The 25,816-nt window shown below is 42.2% G+C and overlaps 1 protein-coding gene and 1 pseudogene across 3 annotated transcripts; one reads left to right on the top strand and one right to left on the bottom strand.

Moving 5' to 3' along the window:
- Positions 1–549: 549 nt before the first annotated feature.
- LOC122562892 (gastrula zinc finger protein XlCGF17.1-like) lies at positions 550–6,677 on the bottom strand. 3 transcript variants are annotated; one of them, XM_043716220.1, is made up of 2 exons: positions 6,606–6,677; positions 550–1,890 (listed from the first exon to the last, which is right to left on the bottom strand). In XM_043716220.1, exon 2 carries the CDS (start codon positions 1,790–1,792, stop codon positions 953–955), a length of 840 nt encoding a protein of 279 aa, XP_043572155.1. In that variant the 5' UTR covers positions 1,793–1,890; positions 6,606–6,677; the 3' UTR covers positions 550–952. The 3 variants fall into 3 exon arrangements, with proteins under 3 accessions (XP_043572155.1, XP_043572154.1, XP_043572152.1); XM_043716219.1 differs by having other exon boundaries at positions 6,620–6,676; XM_043716217.1 differs by having other exon boundaries at positions 6,439–6,621.
- A 4,618-nt stretch (positions 6,678–11,295) lies between these two features.
- The window catches only part of LOC122562438, an 88,353-nt pseudogene continuing 73,832 nt past the window's right edge, over positions 11,296–25,816 (top strand).

The raw sequence follows: 25,816 nt of genomic DNA, 5'->3' as shown, positions 1-25,816 counted from the left end.
AAGCCTGCTGCACTATTTAACACAATCATGGCTGATTGTCCAACTGTTCCTGCTTTCTCCTGCATACTTTTTGATCCCATTCACCCCAAGAATTATATCTAAATCAGTCTTGAAAACACTTAGTGTTTTGGCCCCAAGTGCATAAAGTTCCAGAAGTTCACTATTCTCAGTCCTAATGGTTTAGCCCATATCTATAAAGTGTGACCCATGATTCTGGACTTCCTGTTTATTGAAAACATCCTTCCTGTGTTTATCCTATGTAGTCTTGTCAGAACCTTTTGATTTCCATGAGATCCCTCTCTTCTCAACTCAAGTGAACTAGTCCTAACTGATCCAGTCTCTCTTTGTATGTCAGCCCTGCCATCCAAGGATTCATTCTGGTAAAACTTCACTGCACTGCCTCCGTTCTTTCACAAATAAAGAGACTGCACCTGTACACAATATTCCAGCTAGTGTAGCAGGACATCCTTGCTCCTAAATCCCTTCGCTAAGAAGGTCAAAAGTAATCAAGTTGTGTTTGTGATATTTGAAAAAAACATGAATTGCGTGTTTAACACAAAGCTAATTTATTCATTTTTATCCAGAAAATCAAAAACCTATGATTAAAGGAGAGTCAATTTAACATCAGTAGAGACAGACCCTGACGAAATAGCCTCATTCCCAAACATTATTAAGAGCAAAATGAAACGACTGTGATTACTTGTGGAATCACTGGTGTTTCAGAGAGTGGGATGATCAAGCTAGTTCCTTTCCATACTCGAAAGAAATGAACAGTCTCTTCCCAGTGTACAATGAGTTGAAATGATCACCTGAACACAGTTCCACAGTGACAGCATTGGAACAATCTCCCTTGTGAGAGCACATTGATGGATCATCAGCTGAGAATTTTTAAAGCGTTTTCCACAACTGAGCATTTATAGGTATTTCAATAACACAAACAAGTTCATTGGCATTAATTATCCAGAATTTTTATACTAGTTCCCTCATTTTGAACACTTAAAATTCTCTCGTCTGAATGAACTTGCTGGTGCTTCAGCAGATACGATGATCTGGTGAATCCCTTCCCACACTTAAAGCAAGTAAATGGTTTCTCCCCTGTGTGAATTCGCTGGTGTACAGTGAGGTTAGACATTCGTCTAAACCCAGTCCCACAGTGAGAGCATCTGAAGGGTCTTTCATCAGTGTGAACACGTTGATGGGACATCAGTTCTCCAGAACTTTTATAGCATTTCCCACAGTCTGAACATTTAAAAGGTCTCTCATCAGAATGAACTTGCTGGTGTTTCACTAAGTCAGAAGAGTGAATGAATCCCTTCTTACACACTGTGCAGATGAACGGTCTCTCTCCAGTGTGAACTCGTTGGTGTATCGTGAGTTGAGATGATCGTTTAAACCGAGTCCCACAGTGACAGCACCCGAATGGTTTCTCGTTAGTGTGAACACGTTGATGGGACATTAGTTCTCCAGAACTTTTATAGCAATTCCCACAGTCTGAACACTTAAAAGGTCTCTCCCCGGTATGAACTCGCTGGTGTGTCAGCAGGTGGGAGGAGTGAGTGAATCCTTTCCCACATTCTGAGCAGATGAACTGCCTCTCTCTTGTGTGAACTTGCTGATGTGTCAGCAGGTTGGATGACCAAATGAATCCCTTTCCGCACTCAGAGCAGGTGAACGGTCTCTCCCCAGTGTGACTACGTCGATGACTTTCCAGATGAGATGGATATTTGAATTCCTTCCCACAGTCTCCACATTGCCATGGTCTCTCAGCACAAACACTGGTTTTGGCTTCCATGATCAAAATCTGATGATATTGAGGTCCTGATGAATTCAATATTTTAATCAGAATCTGAAGTGACGTTTGAGTTTACTGACTGCGAATGTTCCAATTGTCTGTAAAATGAATGAAAAACAGAAAGGAAGAAATGTGACTCTCAAACACAAAAGCAGTACTTGAAAATTGGACTGAATAAATCTGGTAATTTGTGGAGGTGGCAAGAGAACAATGTGACCATGAAAGCTCTTGACAGAACTGGTTCAGTAATAAACTTCAAGGGAACCTGTTGCCCAATGGGGAGCTACATAAATCTCTGTTCTCTATGGGAGAACTAAGAAAAATGGATAGCATTAAAGGAGGTGGGCTTTATCTTCCAGCAATATAATTAAAGTTTTGACAGGATCTCCCAAACTCATCAAACTGAAAGACAAGATCAAGCCGAGCATGGGAAAAGTATCACTTGTAGAACCGTCTGCGGCAGGTTCAAACTGGAAGAAACTGCTCCATGTGTCAGAATGCATTCGATCGAAAATTCAAACCTACTGAAAAAACAAGGGGATCATATTCATTCTAACAGTTAGGATTTCCTTTAGCAGAGAGTGGAGTACTTTGGTAATGGTTTGCTGTATTTTATAACCTACCCTGCAAATAACATATCTTTCTTCAGACTATCTTCATGGTTTTGCAAGATGAAAATAAATGAATCGTTTGCATCTTACGCATTTTAATTACTGTCCTCACTGCTCATGATGGGATCCACTCCACACCGTGAACAGCAAAGAGAGATTAGATTGGATTACTTACAGTGTGAAAACAGGCCCTTCGGCCCAACAAGTCCACACTGACCCTCCGAAGAGCAACCCACCCAGACCCATTTCCCTACACCTAACACTACAGGCAATTTTAGCATGGCCAATTCACCTAACCTGCACATCTTTGGACTGGGAGAGATTGGGTTATTAACCTGCAGAACAATATCCATACAGTCTGTAAGCTGGACCATGAGCTTCTGATCATTGGAGGCTTGGAGGGCCGGTTCCTGGGCTGTAAACTTTCTTTGCTCTTTGTTCTATTTATCATTTTAACTTTCCAGCCCACTGTCAAATCTCTGTCAAGAACAATATAGCACAGGAACAGGCCCATCAGCCCACCAAGCTTCTGCCAACACATTTTGCCCTTCCATACTATAACTGTCTTCACTTACAGCATCCATATATTCTTTACTTATTCATGTATTCATCGGGGTGCTCCTTGAACAATGCTATTGTGTCTGCTTCCACCACCTCCTCTGGCAACACATGCTAGGCACTCACGATCTTGTACGTGAAAAACTTGCCTCACATCTCTTTTAAACATCCCCTCTGCACCTTGAACATGTGTCCCCTCGTAATTGATCCCTCCATGTAAGAGGTAATTTCGGTTTAAACTTTAAGATGTGCCTGGACCACAGACTGATCTATAATAAAAGACAAAACCTTTGTTTCTTTTCTAACAACCATTTTATATACTCAAAAGTAGAGTAGTTTAAATTGTGCAGAATGCTGACAATTTGTGAGCGATAGTAAAAGCAAGCAGGCTCTTGATTAATGAAGCCATTCACACAGCAGAGAAAGATGAGTCCTTGGCTGATAATACTCCAGGATGGGAGTACGACTTGAGACATCTGTTTCAGATTAAAGCTTTTGACTGATAAGACTACAGGGTGAGAAAAACAACAAACTTTGGAGACTCTGGAGCCTTTTGTTGCAGACTTTGTGATAAAAATAATGATGTTTTTAAGAATGTGAACCTCATGGCTTGTTGGAGCCAAGGAGAGGAGGGACTTGTCCTATAAATAATGGAGACTTTGTAAGCCTCAGCGCGTCTTTTCTTTAAGGGTGCCCGACTCTGCAGACTTGACTTGTTAATAAAACTTTGTTTTCCTGAATTTGTCTAGAGCGATTATTGAGAAACGATTTTCGTTTCTAACACTCCACCTTGGGGGGAAAAAAAGCCTCACAAACTCCAATCTTTCCATTCCATTCACAGTCTCATAGCCTTCTATCAGGTCGCCCCTCAACCTTCTGTGTTCCAATGAAAACAAACCCAGTCTTTCCAACCTTCCCGCATAGTTAAAATACCCAATACCAGGCAACATCCTGGTAAACCTTTTCTGTACCCTCTCCAAAACATCCACATTTTTCTGGGTAGTGTAGTGACCAGAACTGTATGCAATATTCTAAATGTGGCCTAATTAAGGTTCTATAATGCTACAGCATCCTTGTAGCTGAAAATGTGTTGCTGGAAAAGCGCAGCAGGTCAGGCAGCATCCAAGGAACAGGGAAATGGATGTTTCGGGCATAAGCCCTTCTTCAGGAATGAGGAAAGTGTGTCCAGCAGGCTAAGATAAAAGGTAGGGAGGAGGGACTTGGAAGTGTTGAGCCACGGGGTGGTTGGGTTGGTTGGTCCGGGTGTCGCCGAAACGTTCCGCAAATAGGCAGCCTGTCTCACCAATATAGAGGAGGCCACATCGGGTGCAATAAATGATGTGTGTGGAGGTGCAGGTGAATTTGTGGTGGATGTGGAAGTATCCCTTGGGGCCTTGGAGGGAAGTAAGGGGGGAGGTGTGGCCGCAAGTTTTCCCTTGGGGCCTTGGACAGCATCCTTATACTCAATGCCCCATCCAATAAAGGCAAGCATGCCATAGGCCTTTTTCTAACTACCTTGTCTACCTGCACTACCATCTTCAACAATTGCACACCCAGATCCTTCTGCATATTAATTCTCCTCAGAGTTCTGCCATTCACTGTATTTGACCTTCCAAAATGCATCACCTGACATCTGTCCAGATTAAACACCATCTGTCATTATTCTACCCATACCTCCAGCTGATCTATATCCTGCTATATCATCTGCCACTCCTCTTCACTTTCCACAACTCTGTCATCTGCAAGCTTATTAATTATACTAGCTATGTTTTCCTCCAAATATTTATGTAGACCATGAACAACAGAGGTCCCAGCACTGATTCCTGTGGAACACAACTAGTCACAACCCACTATTCCAAAAAGAATCCTTCCACCGCTATACTCTGTCTCCTATGCTCAGGTAGTTCTATATCTATCTTCCCAGCTCATGTGACTTCATCTTTTATACCAGTCTGTCCTGAAGGACTTCTGCACCATTCCAATGAAACTCATGGGAGCTCAAGGCATTTAGCTTTCTTTCAATTTGACACTTTCCAACCTTCCAGACTGAATACAGAATTCTGCAATTTCTGCACCATCAGACAGTAATAAGGATCTGGGACACTTGACCTGAAAATATACTAGAATCTGATGTCATGTTCAGACCATGACTGCTCATCCTAGATTCCACATCCAAAGAAACAGTTCCCCTCTCACTCCACTATCAGTCGCCAATCATATCCCCAAAACTTTGATCAAACGCACATCTTATTATTCAATTTCCAGGGATACCTCCCCTATAGTGAAGTGATGTATTTTAGCAGGAGGGATACGAAGAAGCAATGGTACAATACTAAGGAGTGTGCACAATCTCAGGGATTCGCAGGCATAGATATTTGAAGCTAACAAGATAGATTAATTAGTCCGCAAAGAAAATTGGATCTTGATTGATTTCAAAGGAAACTGAACCAGCATTTGAGAGAAATATGCAAAGGCACAGAGATAAAAACAAGGGAATAGGACTGACTAGGAGAAAGTGACTGACTGGATTGCTCTGGAGAGCTAGCCTGGACTGAATAGCATTTATAGTTCCATTAGCACTTTATGATTCTTTTGTGTGATTCTTCTTGATAACTAAGCCCATAGATATAATCATAAAGAATCCCTACAGTGTGGAAAAAGATCCTTCAGCCCAACAAGACCACACCAACCCTCCGAAGAGTAATCCACCCAGATACCTTCCCTTACCCTATTATACTATATATACCCCTGACTATTTGGCACGGCCAATTCACCTAACCTGCACACCTTTGGATTATTGGAGGAAACCCGCGCAGACATGGGGAGAATGTGCAAACTCAACATTGACAGTCGCCTCAGCGTGGAATCAAACCTGGGCACTGTGAGGCAGTAGTGCTAACCACTGAGCCACCACTAATCTAACCACAATTAGTGTATCTCAGTTAATTTCCTGATACAGACGGAACACATAAATTTAATCGTACATATTCAGATACTTATTATGGGTGGCACGGTGGCTCAGTGGTTAGCACTGTTGCCTCACAGGGACCTGGGTTCGATTCCAGCCTTCCGTGTGGAGTTTGCACAATCTCTCCACGTCTGCGTGGGTTTCCTCTCACAGTGCAAAGATGTGCAGCTCAGGTGCATTGGCCGTTCTAAATTGCCCATAGTGTCAGAGGGAAATGGGTCTGGGTGGGTTGCTCTTCGGAGGGTCGGTGTGGACTTGTTGGGCCGAAGGGCCTGCTTCCACACTGTAAGTAATCGAACCCTTATGTCATGTTCGAGTTTCCTCTAAAATTGCAAAATTGATCACGATCAATCCGGGATTAAATAAAATCAGAAAAAAAACACTTTTGGTTTGAATTTGTTTTCTGTAAATCCTGCCCGCCCCGAACCATTAAACGCCACCCACATGCTCCGCGGAGACTTCGCCCCGGATAAACATGGCGACTCACAGGTACCTCAGGGAACACTTACCCCCAACAAAGATGGCGGCGGCCACCCAGAGCCAGCAAACAGCAATCCCGGATCATTCGCGACAAAACACTCATCGGTATATTACAATCCGGCGACTACAGTTACTCTGAGACTTCATAAAGCCTCTCCGCCCACTTCATAGACTTCCCACTTAATCAATTTCTCACTTTCTCGTTTCAACCTTTTATTCATCTTTTTGTCGTCCGCTTCCTCTGGCTCCACGTCGCGTCTGGTACTGCGCATGCTCCAGACGCGGCAGGCTGCGCATGCGTAATGAGCTTTGCGGTGTTTCGGGCACATCCTTATCCGCATGAGCGAGGGATGTGTGATGATGGAAACCGTTAATACATGAAAGTACGTGCACCATCCCTTTAACATAATTTTGTCCTGGCTGTAAATGACTACAGAACAGAGAGGTGTGGACATACTGGAATCTCAATAGGTAAAGTGAACAGAATATTTTCTTATCCTGCGAAGAATGTTTGAATTTCGATTTGCCAAGAATACATTCATTGTTGATCAAATCTTTTGCACTTTTAACGCTGAATGCTGCCAGGTAAGAAAACTAAATCCGTTCTCACACTCAAGTATGAAGCGTCTTCTAGTGGGAGCTGTGATGAGATGTACAGACCGGCGAGGAATGTAATTCAAGAACTCCCAGAGCAGACTGAGATCTGAAACGCTTGTCATGAGTTTCAAAGTCTCAACGCTGTTTGGATAATCTAAAACAGATTCTGTCAACCAGAAATTTCCTGCACCTGTCGAGAGAGAAATGCACTTTATATTATATGACTTTTCTGCCTCAGTCCTCAGAAGGGAAACATTAACTCTTTTTCTCGAGCCAGTGATGTTACCATCCAGATTGAATATTTCCAACATCATCTTGTTTTATATTCGGTCAAAGAATTTGTTTCTGAATTGCACCATTGATTCATGCATAACTAATGTCTATTTATTTGCATCCGTCCACAAATAGAAACATCTTCGACGTTTACCCTGTCAATCAGTTTTAGTGCAGGAGTAGATGGCAGATCTGAGCACTAATCAAGTTGGCACCTATCTTATGTTTTAAGGCGTCACTCTATTTTTTTTCTTTCATAGGAAAAGAATGTCCTGAAATGATTCTTGCCCTGTGGAGAGATGAGAATTTGGAGACATAGTGAAGCAGTTCATGTCCAAATACAAGATTTGGACAATAACCAGGCTTGGCCTGACATTCCTGATGAAGAGCTTATGCTTGAAACATTGACTCTCCTGCTACTTGGATGCTGCCTGACCGGTTGTGCTTTTCCAGCACCATACTCTTCGACTCTGATCTCCAGCATCTGCAGTCCTCACTCTCTCCTTGGCCTGACGAGTGACAAATAACATTTGTTCCATACAAATGCCAGACAATGACATTCTCAAATAAGACACAATCGAACCAGAGTTCCTTGACCTTCAGTGGTGTTACCATCACTGAATCTTCCACTGTCAACATGCTGGCAGTTTTCAATTACCAGGTTAAAAATCACACAACACCAGGTTATAGTCCAACAGGTTTAATTGGAAGCACTAGCTTTCAGAGTGCTGCTCCTTCATCAAGTGGTTGCCAGACACTGAACTAGATTCAACACATACACACAGTGGGTACAAGAGCAGGTCAGAGGTTAGGAGTAGTACAGTAAGTAATTTATCTCCTGATTCCCAAAACTGTCCACCATCTAGAAGGCACAAGTCAGTAGTGTTATGGAATGATTCCCTACTTGCCTGGATAGGTGCAACTCCAACAAGACTCAAGAAGCTTGACACCATTCAGGACATGACTGGCCACACATCCATAAACAGCCACTCCCTCCACCACTGACCTTCAGGAGCATCAATGAGTATTATCTGCAACATGTCTAGCAGAATAAGAGGATGGCCAGAATGGTAGGGCCAATAAGGAATAATGGAGGGAACTTGTACCTGGAGTCAGAGGAGGTAGGGGACGCCCTTAGTGAATATAGTGCCTCAGTATTCATGAGTGAGAGGGACCTTCTCGTTTGTGAGGACAGCATGAAACAGGCTGATATGCTCAAACAGATTGATGTTAAGAAGGAGGGTGTGCTGGAAATTTTGAAAAACTTGAGGGTACTAGGTCCCCTGATTCCTAATGAAGGGCTTTTGCCCAAAACATTGAGTTTCCTGCTCCTCAAATGCTGCTGTGCTTTTCCAGCACCACTCTAACCTTGACCCAAAGTCCCCTGAGTCAGACAGGATAGACCCAAGCTTACTACAGGAAGCAAGGGAAGAGATTGCTGCACCTTTGGCGATAATCTTTGCATCCTCACTGTCCACTGGAGTAGTACCAGATGATTGGAGGGTTGCAAATGTTATCTCCTTGTTCAAAAAAGGAAATAGGGATAATCCTGGGAATTATAGCCCAGTCAGTCTTACATCAGAGGTGGGCAAATTATTGGAGAGCATGCTGCGAGACAGGATTTATGATTATTTGGAAAAGCCTAGTTTGATGATGAATAATCAGAATGGCTTTGTGAGAGGCCAGTCGTGCCTCACAAAGCCTTATTGAATTTGAGAATGGTGATAAAACACATTGATGAAGTGAATGTAGTGTACATTGATTGAACAAGGCATTTGATAAGGTTGCCTATTCAGAAGGTAAGGAGGTATGGATATAGGGAAATTTGAGTGAATACAGAACTGGTTGACTCTTAGAAGACAGAGGGTGGTAATAGATGGGAAGTATTCAGCTTGGAGGTCGGTGACCAGTGGCATTGCACAGGGATCTGTTCTTGAACCTCTGCTCTTTATGATTTTTATAAGTGACTTAGATGAGGATGTGGAAGGGTAGGTAAGTAAGTTTGCCGATGACACAAAGGTTGGTGGAGTTGTGGATAGTGTGGAGGGCTGTTGTAGGTTGGATAGTGTGGAGGGCTGTTGTAGGTTGCAACAGGACATTGACAAGATGCAGAACTGGGCTGAGAAGTAGCAGATGGAGTTCAACCTGGAAAAGTATGAAGTCTTTTATTTGGAAAGTTTGAAAATAAGTGCAGCATACATGGTTAAAGGCAGGATTCTTGACAGTGTGGAGGAGCAGAAGGATCTTGGGATCTGTGTACTTAGATCCCTCAAAGTCCCCAAGTTGATAGGGTTGTTAAGAAGGCATATGGTATGTTGGCTTTCATAAGCAGGGGAATGGGTTTAAGAGCTGCAAGGTTATGTTGTAGTTGTATAGAGCCCTGGTTAGACCATATTGGAATATTGTGTTCAGTTTTGGTCGCCTCATTATAGGAAAGATGTGGAAGCTTTGGAGAGGGTGCAGAGGAGATTTACCAGGATGCTGCCTGGACTGGAGGGCATGTCTTATGAAGAAAGATTGAGGGAGCGAGGACTTTTCTCATTGGAGTGAAGAAGGATGAGATGTAACTTGATAAAGTGTACAAGATGATGAGAGGCGTAGGTACAGTGAATAGTCAGAGACTTTTTCCCAGGGCAGAAATGGCTATCACGGGGGGATTAATTTTAAGGTGAATGAAGGAAGGTTTAGGAGAGATGTCAGAGGTCGGTTGTTTACACAGAGAGTGGTGGGTGTGTGGAATTCACTGCCAACAGTGGTAATAGAGTCAGATACATCAGGGACATTTAATTGACTCTTGGATTGGTGCATGGATGATAGTATAAATGAAGGATACATGGGTTAATTTGATCTTAGACTAAGATAAAAGGTCGGCACAACATCAAGGGCCAAATGGCCTGTACTGTGCTGTACTGGTCTATGTTCTCACTCCTACCTTGATTTGACTTTCCAAAATGCAAGACCTCCGTTTGCCAAAATTCCGTTTGCCATTTCTGATCCCACTTCCCCTGCTGATCAAGGTCCTATTGCAATTTCTGATAATCTTCCTCACTCTCCACAATACTGCATACTTTAGTGTTACCCACAAACTTACTAATCATGCCTTATCCATTCTTATCCAAGTCACTGATATAGATAACAAACCGCAATGCGCCTGGCCCCAACCCCGGGGTAGTCCACTAGTCACAGGCCTCCAGTCCGACAGCATCCTTCCACTATTACCCTCTCAATCCAACTGTGTATCCAATTTGCTAGGATTCCATGTGACCTAGGTCAAGAGTGTGAGAAACAAAAGCTGACTCACTTCAATAATTTCAGTCCGAGACCAAAAATCTGAAACAGTGTCGTTTATTTGTACACTTGCAAGTGGGTGCCATGTCTAATGCCAGGTAAGGCAATTACAAATGCACACCAAATCCAACAAACTCTCGAAATTTATACAGTTTGAATCCCTATATTTTTCCTTATTTCATTGTTTGCCTCCCCCCGCTTACGTCATTCATTTCCTTAAGACTGATCCCACAACTTCTGTTTATCCGCCCTTGTCAGTGACAAATGTCTATCTCTGCCTCCCATAAAGTTGTTTGACGTCATCCCATCCTTTGCTTACCATTATCTGCTCCCTCCATCTGCGCTGCCCCTCACAGCATCTATCACTAAGCCCTTTTAATTGGGGTTTGTTCCTGTGTCTCTGTACAAGTGGGAAACAGATGTTTATAAAGGCCTCTTTTCACAGCATTTTATCTAGTGCCTGTATTTCTACCATTGTTCTGTAATCACGTCTCATGCTAAGTCCTTCCTCGATGTAGTTCCCATTTTTGCTAACTCAGCTCCTAGCTGAGAAAACAATCACAGACTAATGTGAATTAATTTACTCTGTATCAGAACTTATAATTTGCAGAAATAACATTAATTCACCTATATCCCACAAGAGTATAGTGCTGGAAAAGCACAGCAGTTCAGGCAGCATCCGAGGAGCAGGAGAATCGACATTTCGGGCATAAGTCCTTCATCAGGAATGTGACCTTTCATGTGACCTAACCTTCCAGAGCAGCCTACCATGTGGAACCTTGTCAAAGGCCTTACTGAAATTGATAAGAATATTACACAGAGAAGAACATTTATGCTTTTCTTTCTGGTTGCTTTCTCTAAGCAGACTGAGCTCAAATATGAATCACTTGTTGCATTGCTTCCTATGCTTTCTAATAAAATATACAGAAAACTATATCCGCTTAAAAATGTACTACAACACTATTCACCTGTCACCCCATATATTGGCTCTCCGTTAGCAGAGTCTTGATGTAAAAATTATCATCCTTGTTTTCAAATCCCTCCATATCGCTATAATTTCTTCCGATCTACAAGGAAATGTTTCAAAAATAAAAAGGAACATTTTTAAAAATTTAAGGGATCCCTTCTCTTGCGGATACCTCTTTCCTGGACCCAAATGTACTTGTGTTTTAAAAGGAGACCAGGCTTTCTTGAAGTGACAAAAGGAGTGAGTTACTGCATATGAGAAGAAATACTAGTGTAACACACTTTCATACAAATTAAAAATAAGCGGTGGATTTTAAAAAATCTAAAAAGATACATAGCTCAGTCCCTGAACTGTTCTTTAACAGCAAATGGTTGAATATTGCGGCATTTGGAGTGACGATTTGACTGTTACATTACATTATTGCCAGGCTGATCCACATGAGAATGTTCAGTCCTACTATCATGCTCTAGCCCATGTTTTTTTAAAAATTAATATATTTATTGTCACATGCATTTTATTACAAAATATAGTGAAAAGTGTTGTACAGTGTTGCCACTCTCCAATGTTATATGAAAATACAAAAAAAAAACAGAACATAGAGTATGAAGACAGACGGATAAAGAAATAAAGAAAATGTGTTCAAGTTTGCAGTTCTTCTTGTGAAGTGTTCCATCATGGCCCATGGACTGTGCCACCACTGCTGGAATGAAAGACGCTATTCTTTGGCACCATCTCACCTTCACCTACACCTCCACTGACACCACTGTGAATCCTTTCTGGACCTCACCAATGCTGGCAAGAACCGCACTGACCCAAACTCGACTCCGCCACTGCCATGAGTACAGTTGCAGCCCATCTCACTGATGCAGCCACTGCCGATGCTATTGCCGCAACCGAGCTCGTCAACAAGAAGTAAGTAAAATATAAAGGAAAAAAAGACAAAAAAAGGAAAGAAACAAAAAAACAGCAGATAGAGCAAATAAGCCTCAAGCTCAGAAACTCTACTCCACCACCAGGTCAACCCCATCCACAGGCAGGGTCGGGGCAATCCCCACATTCACTGGGTTTCACCTCAAAATTACCTCACAGAGGGCAAAAGGAATGTACCCTCCTTCAATCAGCATCTTGGCAGCCCCTTTTAAAATTGCAGCTTTTTTGGCTCTCAGGTGAAGTTCTGAACTCAAGTATCTCAATAAATCTTCGAACTGTTTGAAGAACAGAACATAAGAAACTTCCCCTAAATTTGGCAGAAAACACTGCCATTGAATGCAGATGTTTCTATATTGTAGCAACCTGCCTTTTGCAGTTTTTATTTTGTCATTAAAATTGGCTTCAAGGTGACAATTTAGCTAATCTAAATCTTTAGCTTATGTTAACTTGGCAGAGCATATTATGCTATGCATGTCTGACAGCACCAGGGACCCAGGTTCAATTCGACTTTCAGGGGTGTCTGTGTGGAGTTTGCGGGTTTCCTGCGGGTGCTTTGGTTTCCATAAGACATAGGAGCAGAAATTAGGCCATTCAGCCCATCGGGTCTTCTCTGCCATTCAATCATGGCTGATACGTTTATCATTGCCATTCTCCCACTTTCTCCCCATAACCTTTGATCCCCTTGATATTCAAGAACCTATCCAACTCAGTCTTAAATATATTCAATACTCTGACCTCCACACCCTTCTGTGCAATGAATTCCATACATTCACCACTCTCTGTCTGAAGGAGTTTCTCCTTATGTCCACTCTAAGGCTGTACCCTCAGGTCCTAGTCTCTTCTACCAATGGAAACATCTTCCCACCATCCACCCTGTCGAAACCATTCAGTATTCTCCCTGTTTCCTCCCACAGTCCAACAATGTACAGGTGGATTGACTGTGCTAAATTGCCTATTATTGTCCAGGGATATGCAGGCAAGGTGGATTAACCATGGGAAATGCAGAGTTAAGGGATAGGGTTGGGGAGTATGTCTGAATGAGATGCTCTTTGGAAGGTTGGTGTGGATTTGATGGGCCAAATGGCCTACTTCCACACTGTAGGGATTCTAACAGTGAGGAAATTGAGAGAGGTGAAGTGGATATCATCTGTGTACAGATGTTATCTAATGCGATGCTTTTCGAGCTTGATACACTCTACTGACCATAACTTTTACTGACTACTCTAACTGTTAGCATTCCCAACTTACTTTATAATTCATATGCATGGTTTGTGTGTTGTTGGCTAGCCCAGTATTATGACCCAACACTCATTGCCCTGGGAAGGTGGTGGTGAGCTGCCTTTTTGAACTGCTGCAGTCACATGTTGTAACCATCAGCAGTGTTGTTCGGAAAGAGAGTTCCAGGATTCTGACACACTGAAATTGAAGGAGGATTAGAGTGATAAATCGAAGATGAGCAAGGATGCAATCATGGGGTCAGACAGCCTTTTATCCTGTTTTGTACATTTGGAGAATAAGAACAGATTGACAGGTTTCAGGGATCTGGAGAAAACGTTAAAGGACCTTATTTGAAGAGTGATCTGAAATGACAGAATAACAGAATGCAGACTGGAGCTTTGTAAGGTGTGGATGGTGGATTGGTGATAGGCTTCCTAAATCCTACAATAACTAAGGAGGGAAACCGTGACACCAGCCAGACCTGGGAATGGAATTGGTAGCACAGCAGTTGTGAAAATGGATGTACCATGAGGAAGACATTTTGGGGAATGAATAGAATGGAATCAACTATATTATTAACCCCCACACTACCACCTAAGTGCGGTAGTGCTTATTTTTTTTTCCCCAGCACCCATGGTGTGTGTGTATACGTGTGAGACACAGTGAAAGACACAAAGTTCTCGAATCTTTATTCAATTTCCACCACCAGGAAGATAGGAAAATACCCAAGTGGCCAGTGACAAACACTGCCCTTCACATCAAAGGGCAATGCTGTGTGATCAAAACAGTGAAGGGGAGGGTAGGGACTAAATCAAAATAGAGTTGGAGGGAGAAATAATGCACTCCACTCCCTGCGGCACCCACCTCTCCCTGAACAACTCCAGGGTGTTGGTGGACACCACGCGCTCCTTCTCCAAGGACACCCGGGCCCTAACGTATGGAATCAACTATATTCTGATATAAGGGGTGATAAAAGGACAAGATTGGTAGGAGAAACTAAAGGACACAGTTTCAAAATAATAGGACTCCCATTGGAGACAAAGGTAAGATGATATTTTCTTCTTTTAGAAGGTCACAAGCCTTTAGAACACATTTCTCCAGGCAGCAGTAGCAGCAAAGTTGTTGAACATTTTTAACACCAACTTGGATTCTTAACCAAAAAAGGAGTGAATGATAAAAACTTAAAGAATGTAAATCAAAAAAAGCCAGAGATTGTTAGAAAAGCTCAGCACATCTGTGGAGAGAAATCAGAGTTAACATTTCAGGTCCAGTGCTACTTCCTCAGTAATTATTCTTCCTTTAATGCTTATTGGTGTCGGGCTGGAGTGATTTGGACCAGGTGGACCTTGTTGCCTATGAAATTCATGTTTGGGGTTGTTAACCTGGGCAAATCAGAACTCTGTGTGAAACGATTCCAGAAATCTTGCTGAGATTTCTGAATCATTGATAGTCACAGGTGAGGTGCTGGTAGCCTAGAGGTTGGTTAACTTATACCACTATTTCAGAAAGGATAAGCCAAGGAATTATACACTGGTGTGCTTGACATTAGTGATGAGTAAGTTGTTGGAGGAATCCTGAGGGATTTGGAGGAATTTGCTTGTATTTGGAAAGGCAATCACTGATCAGGAATAGTCAGCATAGCTTTGTGCATGGGAAATCATGTCTTATTAATGATGGAATTTTTTGAAGTAACAAAGAAGATTGATGAGGGCAGAGTGGTGGATGTGACCTATGTGGACTTCCGTAAGATGTACAAAGTTTAAAAATTGCACAATAGCAGGTAATAGTCCAACAAGTTTATTCAGAAGCATTAGCCTTGAGTGTTGTTTCTTTGTTGGGTGGTTGTGGAGTGTAAGATTGTAAAACACAATTTATGGCAAAAGTTTATGATGTGATGTAACTGAAATTATTATCTATTGAAAAAGACCTTGTTTATTTTTTAAGTCTCTTTATCTTTTAGAGTGACCATGTTGGTTTCAGTTCTTTCATATGTCATAAAGTCATTGAGATGTACATCATAGAAATAGACCCTTTGGTCCAACCCGTCCATGCCGACCAGATATCCAAACCCAATCTAGTCCCACTTGGCCCATATCCCTCCAAACCCTTCCTATTCATATACCCATCCAAATGCCTCTTAAATGTTGCCCTGCAAAACTTTTTTTTTAAAGTGAATTTTAACAATTGGTGTCATGTTGGCCCAGGTATTGCATTGAAGGTGTGACCTGCCCTGTGTGAATCTGTCTAAATAGACCTGTTGGACTATAACCAGGTGTTTTGATTTTTAACTTTTCTACCATGAAAGATACTATCTTTTTAGCAAGCAGAACTCTAGTTATTAGCTGGCAGCTATAGTTGGATGTAATATACTCCAACTTTTTTTTGTTTTTATGTTATGTGCACTTTTATGTTCAATAAGTGAAAGTGAGTGCAGCAAGTCCTGTTACTATGGACAAACAATTAGCTACAGCTATTTTTAGCAAAGTTGCAAAGGTTAACTGTTGACACTCTGTGCTTGATAACTACAGGATCCTATTTAAATTTAATCAGTTTTTTTTGTAAATTACCTCACTTTATTGGGGCTTTCATGAAAACTTAGCAACAATTTAAACCAGACCTAATATTTCCAATTTACTTAAGTCCTTATTCATATCTGATTTCAATGTTGACATTTTTAAGCAGTTGCCTTAACATAAAGGCACTTCAATGAATATAAAAATTGAATGTTTTTTCATTTATGGCAGGCAATGTATCCTAGCACCCATATTCGGATTGTAAATGTACATGCAATGCAGGAGAAAACTATAATTTCATGACTTATTACAATGCCACAACTGACCTTTGATTAAGACTCTATTAAAAGTTATTGCATATCATAATGTCACCTGCTTTTGTACACTTCAAATACCTTGTCAAAGAAGACAGTTTATGATAAATCATTGCTTCAGGCAATCGAACAGGCAGGAGAGTATAGTGTAAATGCTTGTCTAGAACATATAACAGTCATGTTGACCTGCTCTGGTGATTTTAATGGCAACCAAGTCAGCTACAAAGTTACGATTTCAAATTTTCAAAAAAATTAAATCCACAACAATAGGTTGATGCAGTGTTCCCAACTGCTGTGCACTAATAAGCCTCAGACTATTCTATCTTCCAAAATGAGAACTTCCTTCAGCTCTCTACCAAACTGATTTGAAGGAACTTTTCAGCTATTTCTGTGGAAATGAGGAGACACCTTCACTTTAACAACTTTAGTGCAACCTGAGGGCATCAGAAGACAGACTCATCATCCTCGGCTACTATTTTCAAAGCATCTATATCCAACCGCATCTATTATAGATGTGGCATAGACAGTGAAGATCTTGTCTGAGATGACAAAAGGGTCTCGATCATATGGGTCAATGGGCTGAAAAATGGCAGATGGAGGTTCCATCTAGAGAAACGCGAGGCATTGCAAACAAGGGTAAGGCATATACAATTAATAGTAGGGGCTTGGGTAGTATTGTAGAATAGAGGGACCTAGGGGTTCAGCTACATAATTATTTGACATTTGTGTGACATATAGACAGTGGGGTTTTAAAAAAAAAGGCGTTTAGCGTGCTTGCCTTCATTGCTCAGTCCTTTTTTGAGTATAGGAATTGGGAAGTCATGTTGAGGTTGTACAGGACATTTGAGGTCTCTTCTGGAATACTGTGTGGCCCAGTTATGAGTGATGTTATTAAGCAGGAGAGATTTGGCAAGAAGTTGCTGGGTATGGAACGTTTGAGTTAGAAAGATAGATTGGGACTTTTTACACTGGACTGTAGGGGTTGAGAGATGACCTTTTTTTTAATAGAGATTTATAAAATCATGGATGGGGGTGTCTTTTCCCTAGGATGGGGAATTCAAGACTAGGGACACATTTTTGAGGTGAGAGATTTCAGAGACATGAAGGGCAAACTTTTTTACACAGTGGTTTCCAACTGAAATGAATTTCCTGAGGAAGTGGTGCATGCATGCACAGTCACAGCATTTAGAAGACCCTTTGATAAGTACACTAATAGGAAAGGTTCGAGGGCATATTGACGAGGAGCAGGCAGCTGGGACTAGTTTCATTTGGCATTATGTCTGAAGGATCTGTTTCTGTGCAGTATGACTCCATGACTGAAATCCACCCTTGTGCCTTTCTTCATCTAAGGTTTAGTTTTTTAAAAATTTGGCTTTGAAAACAAATGATACTTGTTAGTGTTGGAAGATCTGGGTTCAAGTTCTACCTGCCACAGAGACATGTCATCATGTCTGAACAATCAAAACTAATTAAACTTTAAAATCATCCCTGGGACAAGATAGTTGAAGTCACAATGACCTTGAGCAAATCTGAGGTCAGAAGGTAGATAAGTGAAGAATCAAATCCAACAAGGTGGAATTTTAAATATGATAATGAGGTGACATGCTTTATTGTCATTTGGGTTTTAAACTTTAACTGCTGTTGGTCAGGCTTCTTCAGGTGAATGGGTTCTGGAGGTAAGGGTCTACATACTTACTGAATCCCACCCTCACATTTAAGTCACATATTCAGCTTCAGATCCAGCAGCCTCCCAATCTTTCCCTTGTCCCCATCTCCCCTACCCCCACCCAGCTGTCCACCAGAGGTCCCAATCTTAACACCAACCTTCTAACTTCCACATCCCAGATCCCAAGAAATTCACCAGACTTGCAATCCACAGCCCACTATCAGGCTTGCACAGAACCTACCCTAACCCACCACCCACACACAGTTTGCAATCCCCCAAATTCTCAGGACCCCGCTCTCCTCCACCCATGGTGAATTACCTCCCACCTCCAAGCTGTCCCTCCCTAGACTGATCTGCTGCATTGCTAATGAAGCCAGTAAAGATTACTCATGAGGAATTCCTGGTTTCAGGATGCACTCTACCATTGACTGATCTATGACCTGTGGGATCAGGATACTAGAAGATCTACCTGACAACACATCTGGAGCTTTATCTAATGCATAGAACATAAATTAAGATCACAAAAAAAGGAATAAGCCATTCAGCCTCTTGACCTGCTTACCATTCAATAGGATCACAGCTAATCTGACATTCCTCCATGTTGACTTTCCTGCCTTTTCCCCATAACTCTCAATTCCCCAACTAATCCAGAATCTATCCATTTCAGCCTTAAAATACACAAGAACTCTTCTCTCACAGCTCTCAGTTGCAAGGCGTTCTAAAGACACTCCACTCTATGGGTGGCATGGTGGCTTAGTGGTTAGCACTGCTGCCTCACAGCACTAGGCACCCAGGTTCGATTCCGGCCTCTAGCGACAGCCTGTGTGTAGTTTGCGCATTCTCCCGGTGTCTGCATGGGTTTCCTCCCAGGTGCTCCGATTTTCTCCCACAATCCAAAGATGTGCAGGCCAGGTGAATTGGCCATACTAAATTGTCCATTATGTTCGGTCCATTTAGTCAGGGGTATCTATAAGGTAGGGGAATGGGTCAGTGTGGACCTGTTGGGCCAAAGGCCCTGTTTTCCATACTGTAGGGTATCTAATATAATCTGAGATTAAATTCCTCTTCAACTCCCTTAATTCTGCAACTGTGCCCCCTGGTCCTAGACTCTCCCATGAGAGGAAATATCCTCTCAACACTTACCCTGTCAGGCCCCTCGATAATCCTGTGTGTTTCAATGCGATTACCTCTCATTCTTCCAAACACCAATGATTGGAGTCCCAACCTGTTTAGCCTATGCTCATTAGAGCATCCTTCCATAGCAGGGATCATACTTGTGAACCTTCTCTGAACTACCTCCAATGAAGTAATCTTCCCATAAATAAGCAGACCCAAACTGCTCACAGTACTCCAAATGTGGTCTCACCAGCACCTATTCTTATACTCCAACCCTCTTGAAATAAGGATTAATATTGTATTAGCTTTCCTGATTACCTGCTGTACCTGTGTGCTTGCTTTGTGTTTCATGCACAAGTTCCCCAAGTCCCAGCTTTCTGTACTCTCTATTTTATTAATACTCTATCCTTTTGTTCTCCCTTCTAAAGTAAACAACTTCACATTTTCCCACTTTATAATCCATTTGTCAACTTCTTGCCCACTTATTTCACTTTTCAATATCTCTATAAACTCTCTGTATCCCTCTCTCAACCTGCCTTTCCACCTGTTCTTATGTTGTCTGCAAATTTTGTCTTCAGTATATTCCCTCCCTTTGTTCAAGTTACTAACGTATATTGTAAACAGTTGCAGCCCTAGCTTTGATCCCTGTGCGACCCCACTGTTCACAGGTCATCAACCTGAAAAAGAACCCCTTAGCTATTACTTCATTCCCATTAGCCAACTAGGGGAGGCAATGGTCAGTGGTATTATTTTGAGTATGCTTTCATAGAATTGTATAGCCTGGAAACAGACCCTTTGGTCCAACCTTTATCCAAATTAAACTCCATCTGCCACTCCTCAGCCCAACTGATCAAGTTCCTGTTGTACCCTGAGGTAGCCTTCACTGTTCTTTACACCACTGAGTTTGGTGAGGTCTGGAAACTTGCTAACCATTCACATCTAAATCTTTGATCTAAATGACAAAAAGCAGTGGATCCAGCACCCATTGTTGTGGCACACTGCTGGTCACAGGCCAAAAAGCTTCCCTCTTACCTTTTTTGTCTCCTACCTTCTAGCCAACTTTACCTCTAAATGACTCATTCAGTTTTTAGATCTTTTCAATTTTTGGATGTGGAGATAAAAGATATCTGTTTTCCTTAAGTCCTCAGGGATACAAAATCGTTTCTCTCATTGAGACTGATGCTGCTAAATTAAATCTCCAGATCTGTGTGTGTGTGTACACTAATTATAAATCTACAAATACGTACTGGTTATAAGCAAAGGCTTCACATTACGACAAGGACAATTGGGAGGATTTTAGTCTTAGGTTTGTCTCTCATGAGATCTTATTTCTGTCCCTCCAAGCCCTCACACCGTAAACTCAGACATACAACATTAAACTACTTTTTTTTTTAAAAGAAAGCATCATAACCCTACAAAGTATGGGAGTTTCTGACCTACAGAATGAAGATTATCTAATTGGCAAAAATCTGGAGTCTGATTTACTGGAGACAGGACACCAGCTTGCAGAATATTTCAGAGAACATCTCTTGGAAACACGCACTATGCAACCCCACCGCCATATGGCTGAACTCTAACTTCCCCCTCCCACTCCACAAAGGACATGGAAGTCTTGGGCTGCCTCTGCCACCTGACTTTTGAAAGAAGAACGCATCCACCTTGGGACCCTCTAACTATCTGCAATCAATGTGGATTTCACCAGTTTCCTAATTTCCCCTTTTCCCCCATCCCCTAACCTTATCCCAGATCCAAACCTTCCCACTCTGCACTGTCCTCTTGAATTGTCCTACCTATCCATCTTCCTTCCCACTTTTCTGCTCCAACTTCTTCTCTGACCTATCACTTTGACCCTAACTTCATGTTTCTATCGCATTCCCAGCCCCTTGGGCTACCCCCTCATTCCTGATGAAGAGCTTATGCTTTAAACATCGACTCTCCTGCTTGACCAGCTGTGCTTTTCCAACACCACACTGTTCGACTCTGACCTCCAGCATCTACAGTCCTCACTTTCTCCTCCAGGTTTAGTGATCAGGGTTTCAATGCAAGAGTTGGGCAGGAGAAGTAGGAGCAAGGTTTCTATCCACAGTCCCTTGGGCCGAGCACACCAATACAGCAGCAGTGTGTACTATCTGAGAGATGCACTGCCAGCAAATCATCAAGGCTCTTTGACAGAAAATGTATGCCCTCTACTAGTATTTATTCGAAGGGCAAAGGCAGCAGATATGTGGGACCACCACCACTTGCAAGTTTCTGTCAAAGCTACATATCATCCTGACTTTACAATTAAATCACTTTTTCTTTCACTGTGGCTGACTCAAAAACCTAGGAGTCCATCCAAACAAGCATGATTCAGTGCACCAAACCCTTTATATATCAAGCACCAACCTCTGTTAATCACTGCTCATTCAAGCCATTTATAATTTTATCTTGTCCCTGTACACTGGGTACTGCTGAAAGTCTCATACTGTGTCACTTTGCAAAAAAATCACCAGCAACTCAACCATGGTTGCCATATCACCCAACGCATTGCACCACATTCAATGACATGATGCCTTCTCTTGAAATAAAAAGAAAAATATTTTTTTTTTAGATTAGATTAGATTACATTACAGTGTGGAAACAGGCCCTTCGGCCCAACAAGTCCACACTGACCCTCTGAAGAGCAACCCACCCCGACCAATCCCCCTACACTTAGCCCTTCATATAACTCTACGGGCAATTTAGAATGGCCAATTCACCTATCCTGCACATTTTTGGACTGTGGGAGGAAACCGGAGCACCTGGAGGAAACCCACGCACACACGGGGAGAACGTGCAAACTCCACACAGACGGTCGCCAGAGGCGGGAATTGAACCTGGGTCTCTGGCGCTGTGAGGCAGCAGTGCTAACCACTGGGCCACCGTGCTGCCCACTTTTCACAATAGGATGCCAAAATCTGTTTTACAGCCAACTAAGTACTTTTAAGATATGTGACCACTTCTGACATCATCTTGGCAATCAAGCCAGAGCTGAATCTTGTATCTGTTTCCCTTTCAGAAAATACTATGGATCAAAGGAGTTAGTCTCAATTGTGGTTCTGATAATGGAGATCCTTGCCCTATTCCTGAGCCTGTACTTTGGGCTAATGTCCATGGAAGTGCCAACATATTCCTTTGAAAGAGCTGCTGTTGCTGCAGATGCAGGGAGATGTTCAGAGATTGGCCGGTGAGCCTCTGTTAGAGGATCTTAACTCTGTCTGGCAGAGGAATAATGGAGAACAGGATTCAGGTTGTTCAGTCCAACCAGTTCATGTTGACGTTTATTCTCCACATGATCCATATTCCTACCCCACTTGGTCTTATAGCCCTTTTCTCTGTTTATCATCAACCAACTATTTAATTTCTTCTTGGTTTTAGTTAAAACTCTGATAATCCATTCTCAATCTTACAAGCCACTGTGTAAAAACATTTCACCTGATTACTTCCATGGATTCATTCTTATCTATCCTTTCATCTCGATCCTATTTATATTACCCTGTCCCATCTCCTCTTCATTTTAACACTCACTCCCTACACTGAGACATTATCATCTGAAACACAGTTGGAAGAGTGTTATAAGTAAATTTAAAGGAATCTTTCACAAGAGAATTGCATAAATACATGTAAAGGAAAGCAGTTTGAAGACAAGGTGGGAGCAAGATCAATAGGATAGGTATTTTCAATGTAGTCATAAATGGGCTGAACGGCCTCCTCCAGCATAATTAAGTATTGCTTCCTGGAAAAAGAACAGGAGGACAATCCCTTTCCACAAGGGATTCAGGTGAGGTCTGGCCCCGCACAGTCTCGGGCCTATAGCTGACCCTAGCTCAGACGTGGTGACCATAGGAATGGAAGAGGAGCCCGGAACCAAGATCTGAACCGCTGTCCAGCAGCATCATCTGGAGGAGAATCTGATGAGGAACAAGAGGAAAGAGAAGCCAAAGATTTTGCAGCCGATCGGGAACTGAACCATGAGGCAAACAATGACTGGCTACTGAGAAGAAAACAGAAAAGATGTACTGCTAGACCAAAATGATCAAAGCTATTGCAATAATATAATGCAACATTAACAGAGATTCAAGATGGCAACCGTGAGTGGCAACTTTTTGCGACTAGTGCGCACAACAATATTTTTCACTTTATTTTGGGACATGCAACAATAAGTCTAATCTAATCCTGTGTGTTATATTTTAATCAAATTATCCAGTTTTTTGTCAGTTTTTCATTTTCTGAAGAAAGTAGATTCAATTTGTTAAAGGTACTGTTTCCATTCATTGTTAGTTAAAGACTAATTGTCTGTTCCCTTGAATTGTTATTTCTATTTGTTGGATTGTTTGGTCAGTGGTTGGTTTAGGACTGTAACACAGAGCAGCATGAGTGAACAAGCGCAGCAGGCCAGGCAGCATCTGAGGAGCAGGAGAATTGACATTTTGAGCATGAGCCCTTCTCCAGGGCTTATGCCCTAAACATCGATTCTCCTGCTCCTTGGATGCTGCCTGGCCTGCTGCGCTTTTCCAGCACCACACTTATCAACTCTGGTCTTTAGCATCTGCAGTCCTCACTTTCTCCAAGCCTGAGTGAACAGACAGGCAAACATGAGAATAGCACCGGACTTGAATCATGGAGTTGTATTGACTTAAGATAAGGAAGAAGTCATTGGGAAAGGAATCAGTTTTTCAGGTTTTGACTCCAGCTGTCCTTTTAGGTTCCCAACTGTATACAAAGGTTGGAGATAGAGGGGGTGGTGGTGGTGGGTTGCTTTTCAGACTGGAGGCCTGTGACCAGTAGAGTTCCACAAGGATCGGTGCTGGGTCTGCTACTTTTCATCATTTTATATAAATGATTTGGATGTGAGCATAAGAGGTACAGTTAGTAAGTTTGCAGATGACACCAAAATTCGATGTATAGTGGACAGCGAAGAAGGTTATCTCAGAGTATAATAGGATATTGATCAGATGGGCCAATGGGCTGAGGAGAGGCAGATGGAGTTTAATTTAGATGGAAAAACAAATTACAGCAGCACTTAATGGGAAGGTCCTGTGGAGGGTTGCTAAACAAAGAGCCCTTGGAGTGCAGGTTCATAGTTCCTTGAAAGTGGAGATGCATGTAGATAGGATAGTGAAGAAGACATTTGGTATGCTTTCCTTTATTGGTCAGAGTATTGAGTACAGGAGTTGGGAGGTCATGTTTCAGCTGTACAGGACATTGGTAAGGCCACTTTTGGAATACAGGTAGAAGATCCTTTATCCGAAATGCATGGGACCAACTATTTCTCAGAATTCAAAATTTTTCGGTTTTCAGAATGTGACAGTTTAATGGTGAAATTTTTAAAAATCTTACCGGAGAAGCAGACACACATTGGGTGTCGATTTGGGGGCGTTCACAGAGAAACCCCAGGTCTGTCGGTGCTTGGCCACCCCCCCCCTCCATGTCGCATCTGAGTGACACATACTGAGGTATTGACTTGGGTTAACTGTTTGCTCACCAAACAATGTTGACTTGTTAATGAGAAAAAAACTTCACAAAAAAACTTTGATTTCAGAGTTTTTGGGTTTTGGATGCTTGGATAAAGGATCTTCTACCTGTACGGTGTGAAATTCTGGTCTCCTTCCTATTGGAAGGATGTTCTGAAACATGAAAGGAGTTCAAAAAAGATTATGGGGAGAGGCTAAATAGGCTGGGACTGTTTTCCCTGGAGCGTCGGAGGCTGAAGGATGACGTTATAAAGGTTTTTAAAATCATGAGGGGCATGGATAGGATAAATAGACAAGGTCTCTTCCCTAGGGTGAGGGAGTACAGAACGAGAAGTCATAGGTTTAAGGTGAGAAAAATTTAAAAGGGACCTAAGGGGCAACTCTTTCACGCAGAGGTTGGTGCGTGTATGGAATGAGTTGCCAGAGGAAGTGGTGGGCGCTGGTACAATTACAATATTTTGAAGGCATCTGGATAGGTATATAAATAGAACATAGAACATTCCATGCCCCCACCACTCTCTGGGTAAAGAACTTACCCCTGACATCTCCCCTATACCTTCCACCCTTCACTTTAAATTTATGTCCCCTTGTAACACTCTGTTGTACCCGGGGAAAAAGTTTCTGATTGTCTACTCTATCTATTCCCCTGATCATCTTATACACCTCTATCAAGTCACCCCTCATCCTTCTCCGTTCCAATGAGAAAAGGCCTAGCACACTCGACCTATCCTCGTACGACCTATTCTCCATTCCAGGCAACATCCTGGTAAATCTTCTCTGCACCCTCTCCAAAGCTTCCACATCTTTCCTAAAGTGAGGAAACCAGAACTGCACACAGTACTCCAAATATGGCCTAACCAAAGTCCTGTACAGCTGCAACATCACTTCACGACTCAAATTCAATCCCTCTGCTAACGAACGCTCATACACCATAGGCCTTCTTACAAGTTCTATCCACCTGAGTGGCAACTTTTAAAGATCTATGAACATAGACCCCAAGATCCCTCTATTCCTCCACCTCACTAAGAACCCT

Source organism: Chiloscyllium plagiosum, chromosome 25 (assembly GCF_004010195.1).
Source record: "Chiloscyllium plagiosum isolate BGI_BamShark_2017 chromosome 25, ASM401019v2, whole genome shotgun sequence".
In the NCBI taxonomy this organism is placed as follows: Eukaryota; Metazoa; Chordata; class Chondrichthyes; order Orectolobiformes; family Hemiscylliidae; genus Chiloscyllium; species Chiloscyllium plagiosum.
Note: the sequence above shows the minus strand (reverse complement) of the source record. Positions and strands in the feature narration are given on the sequence as shown.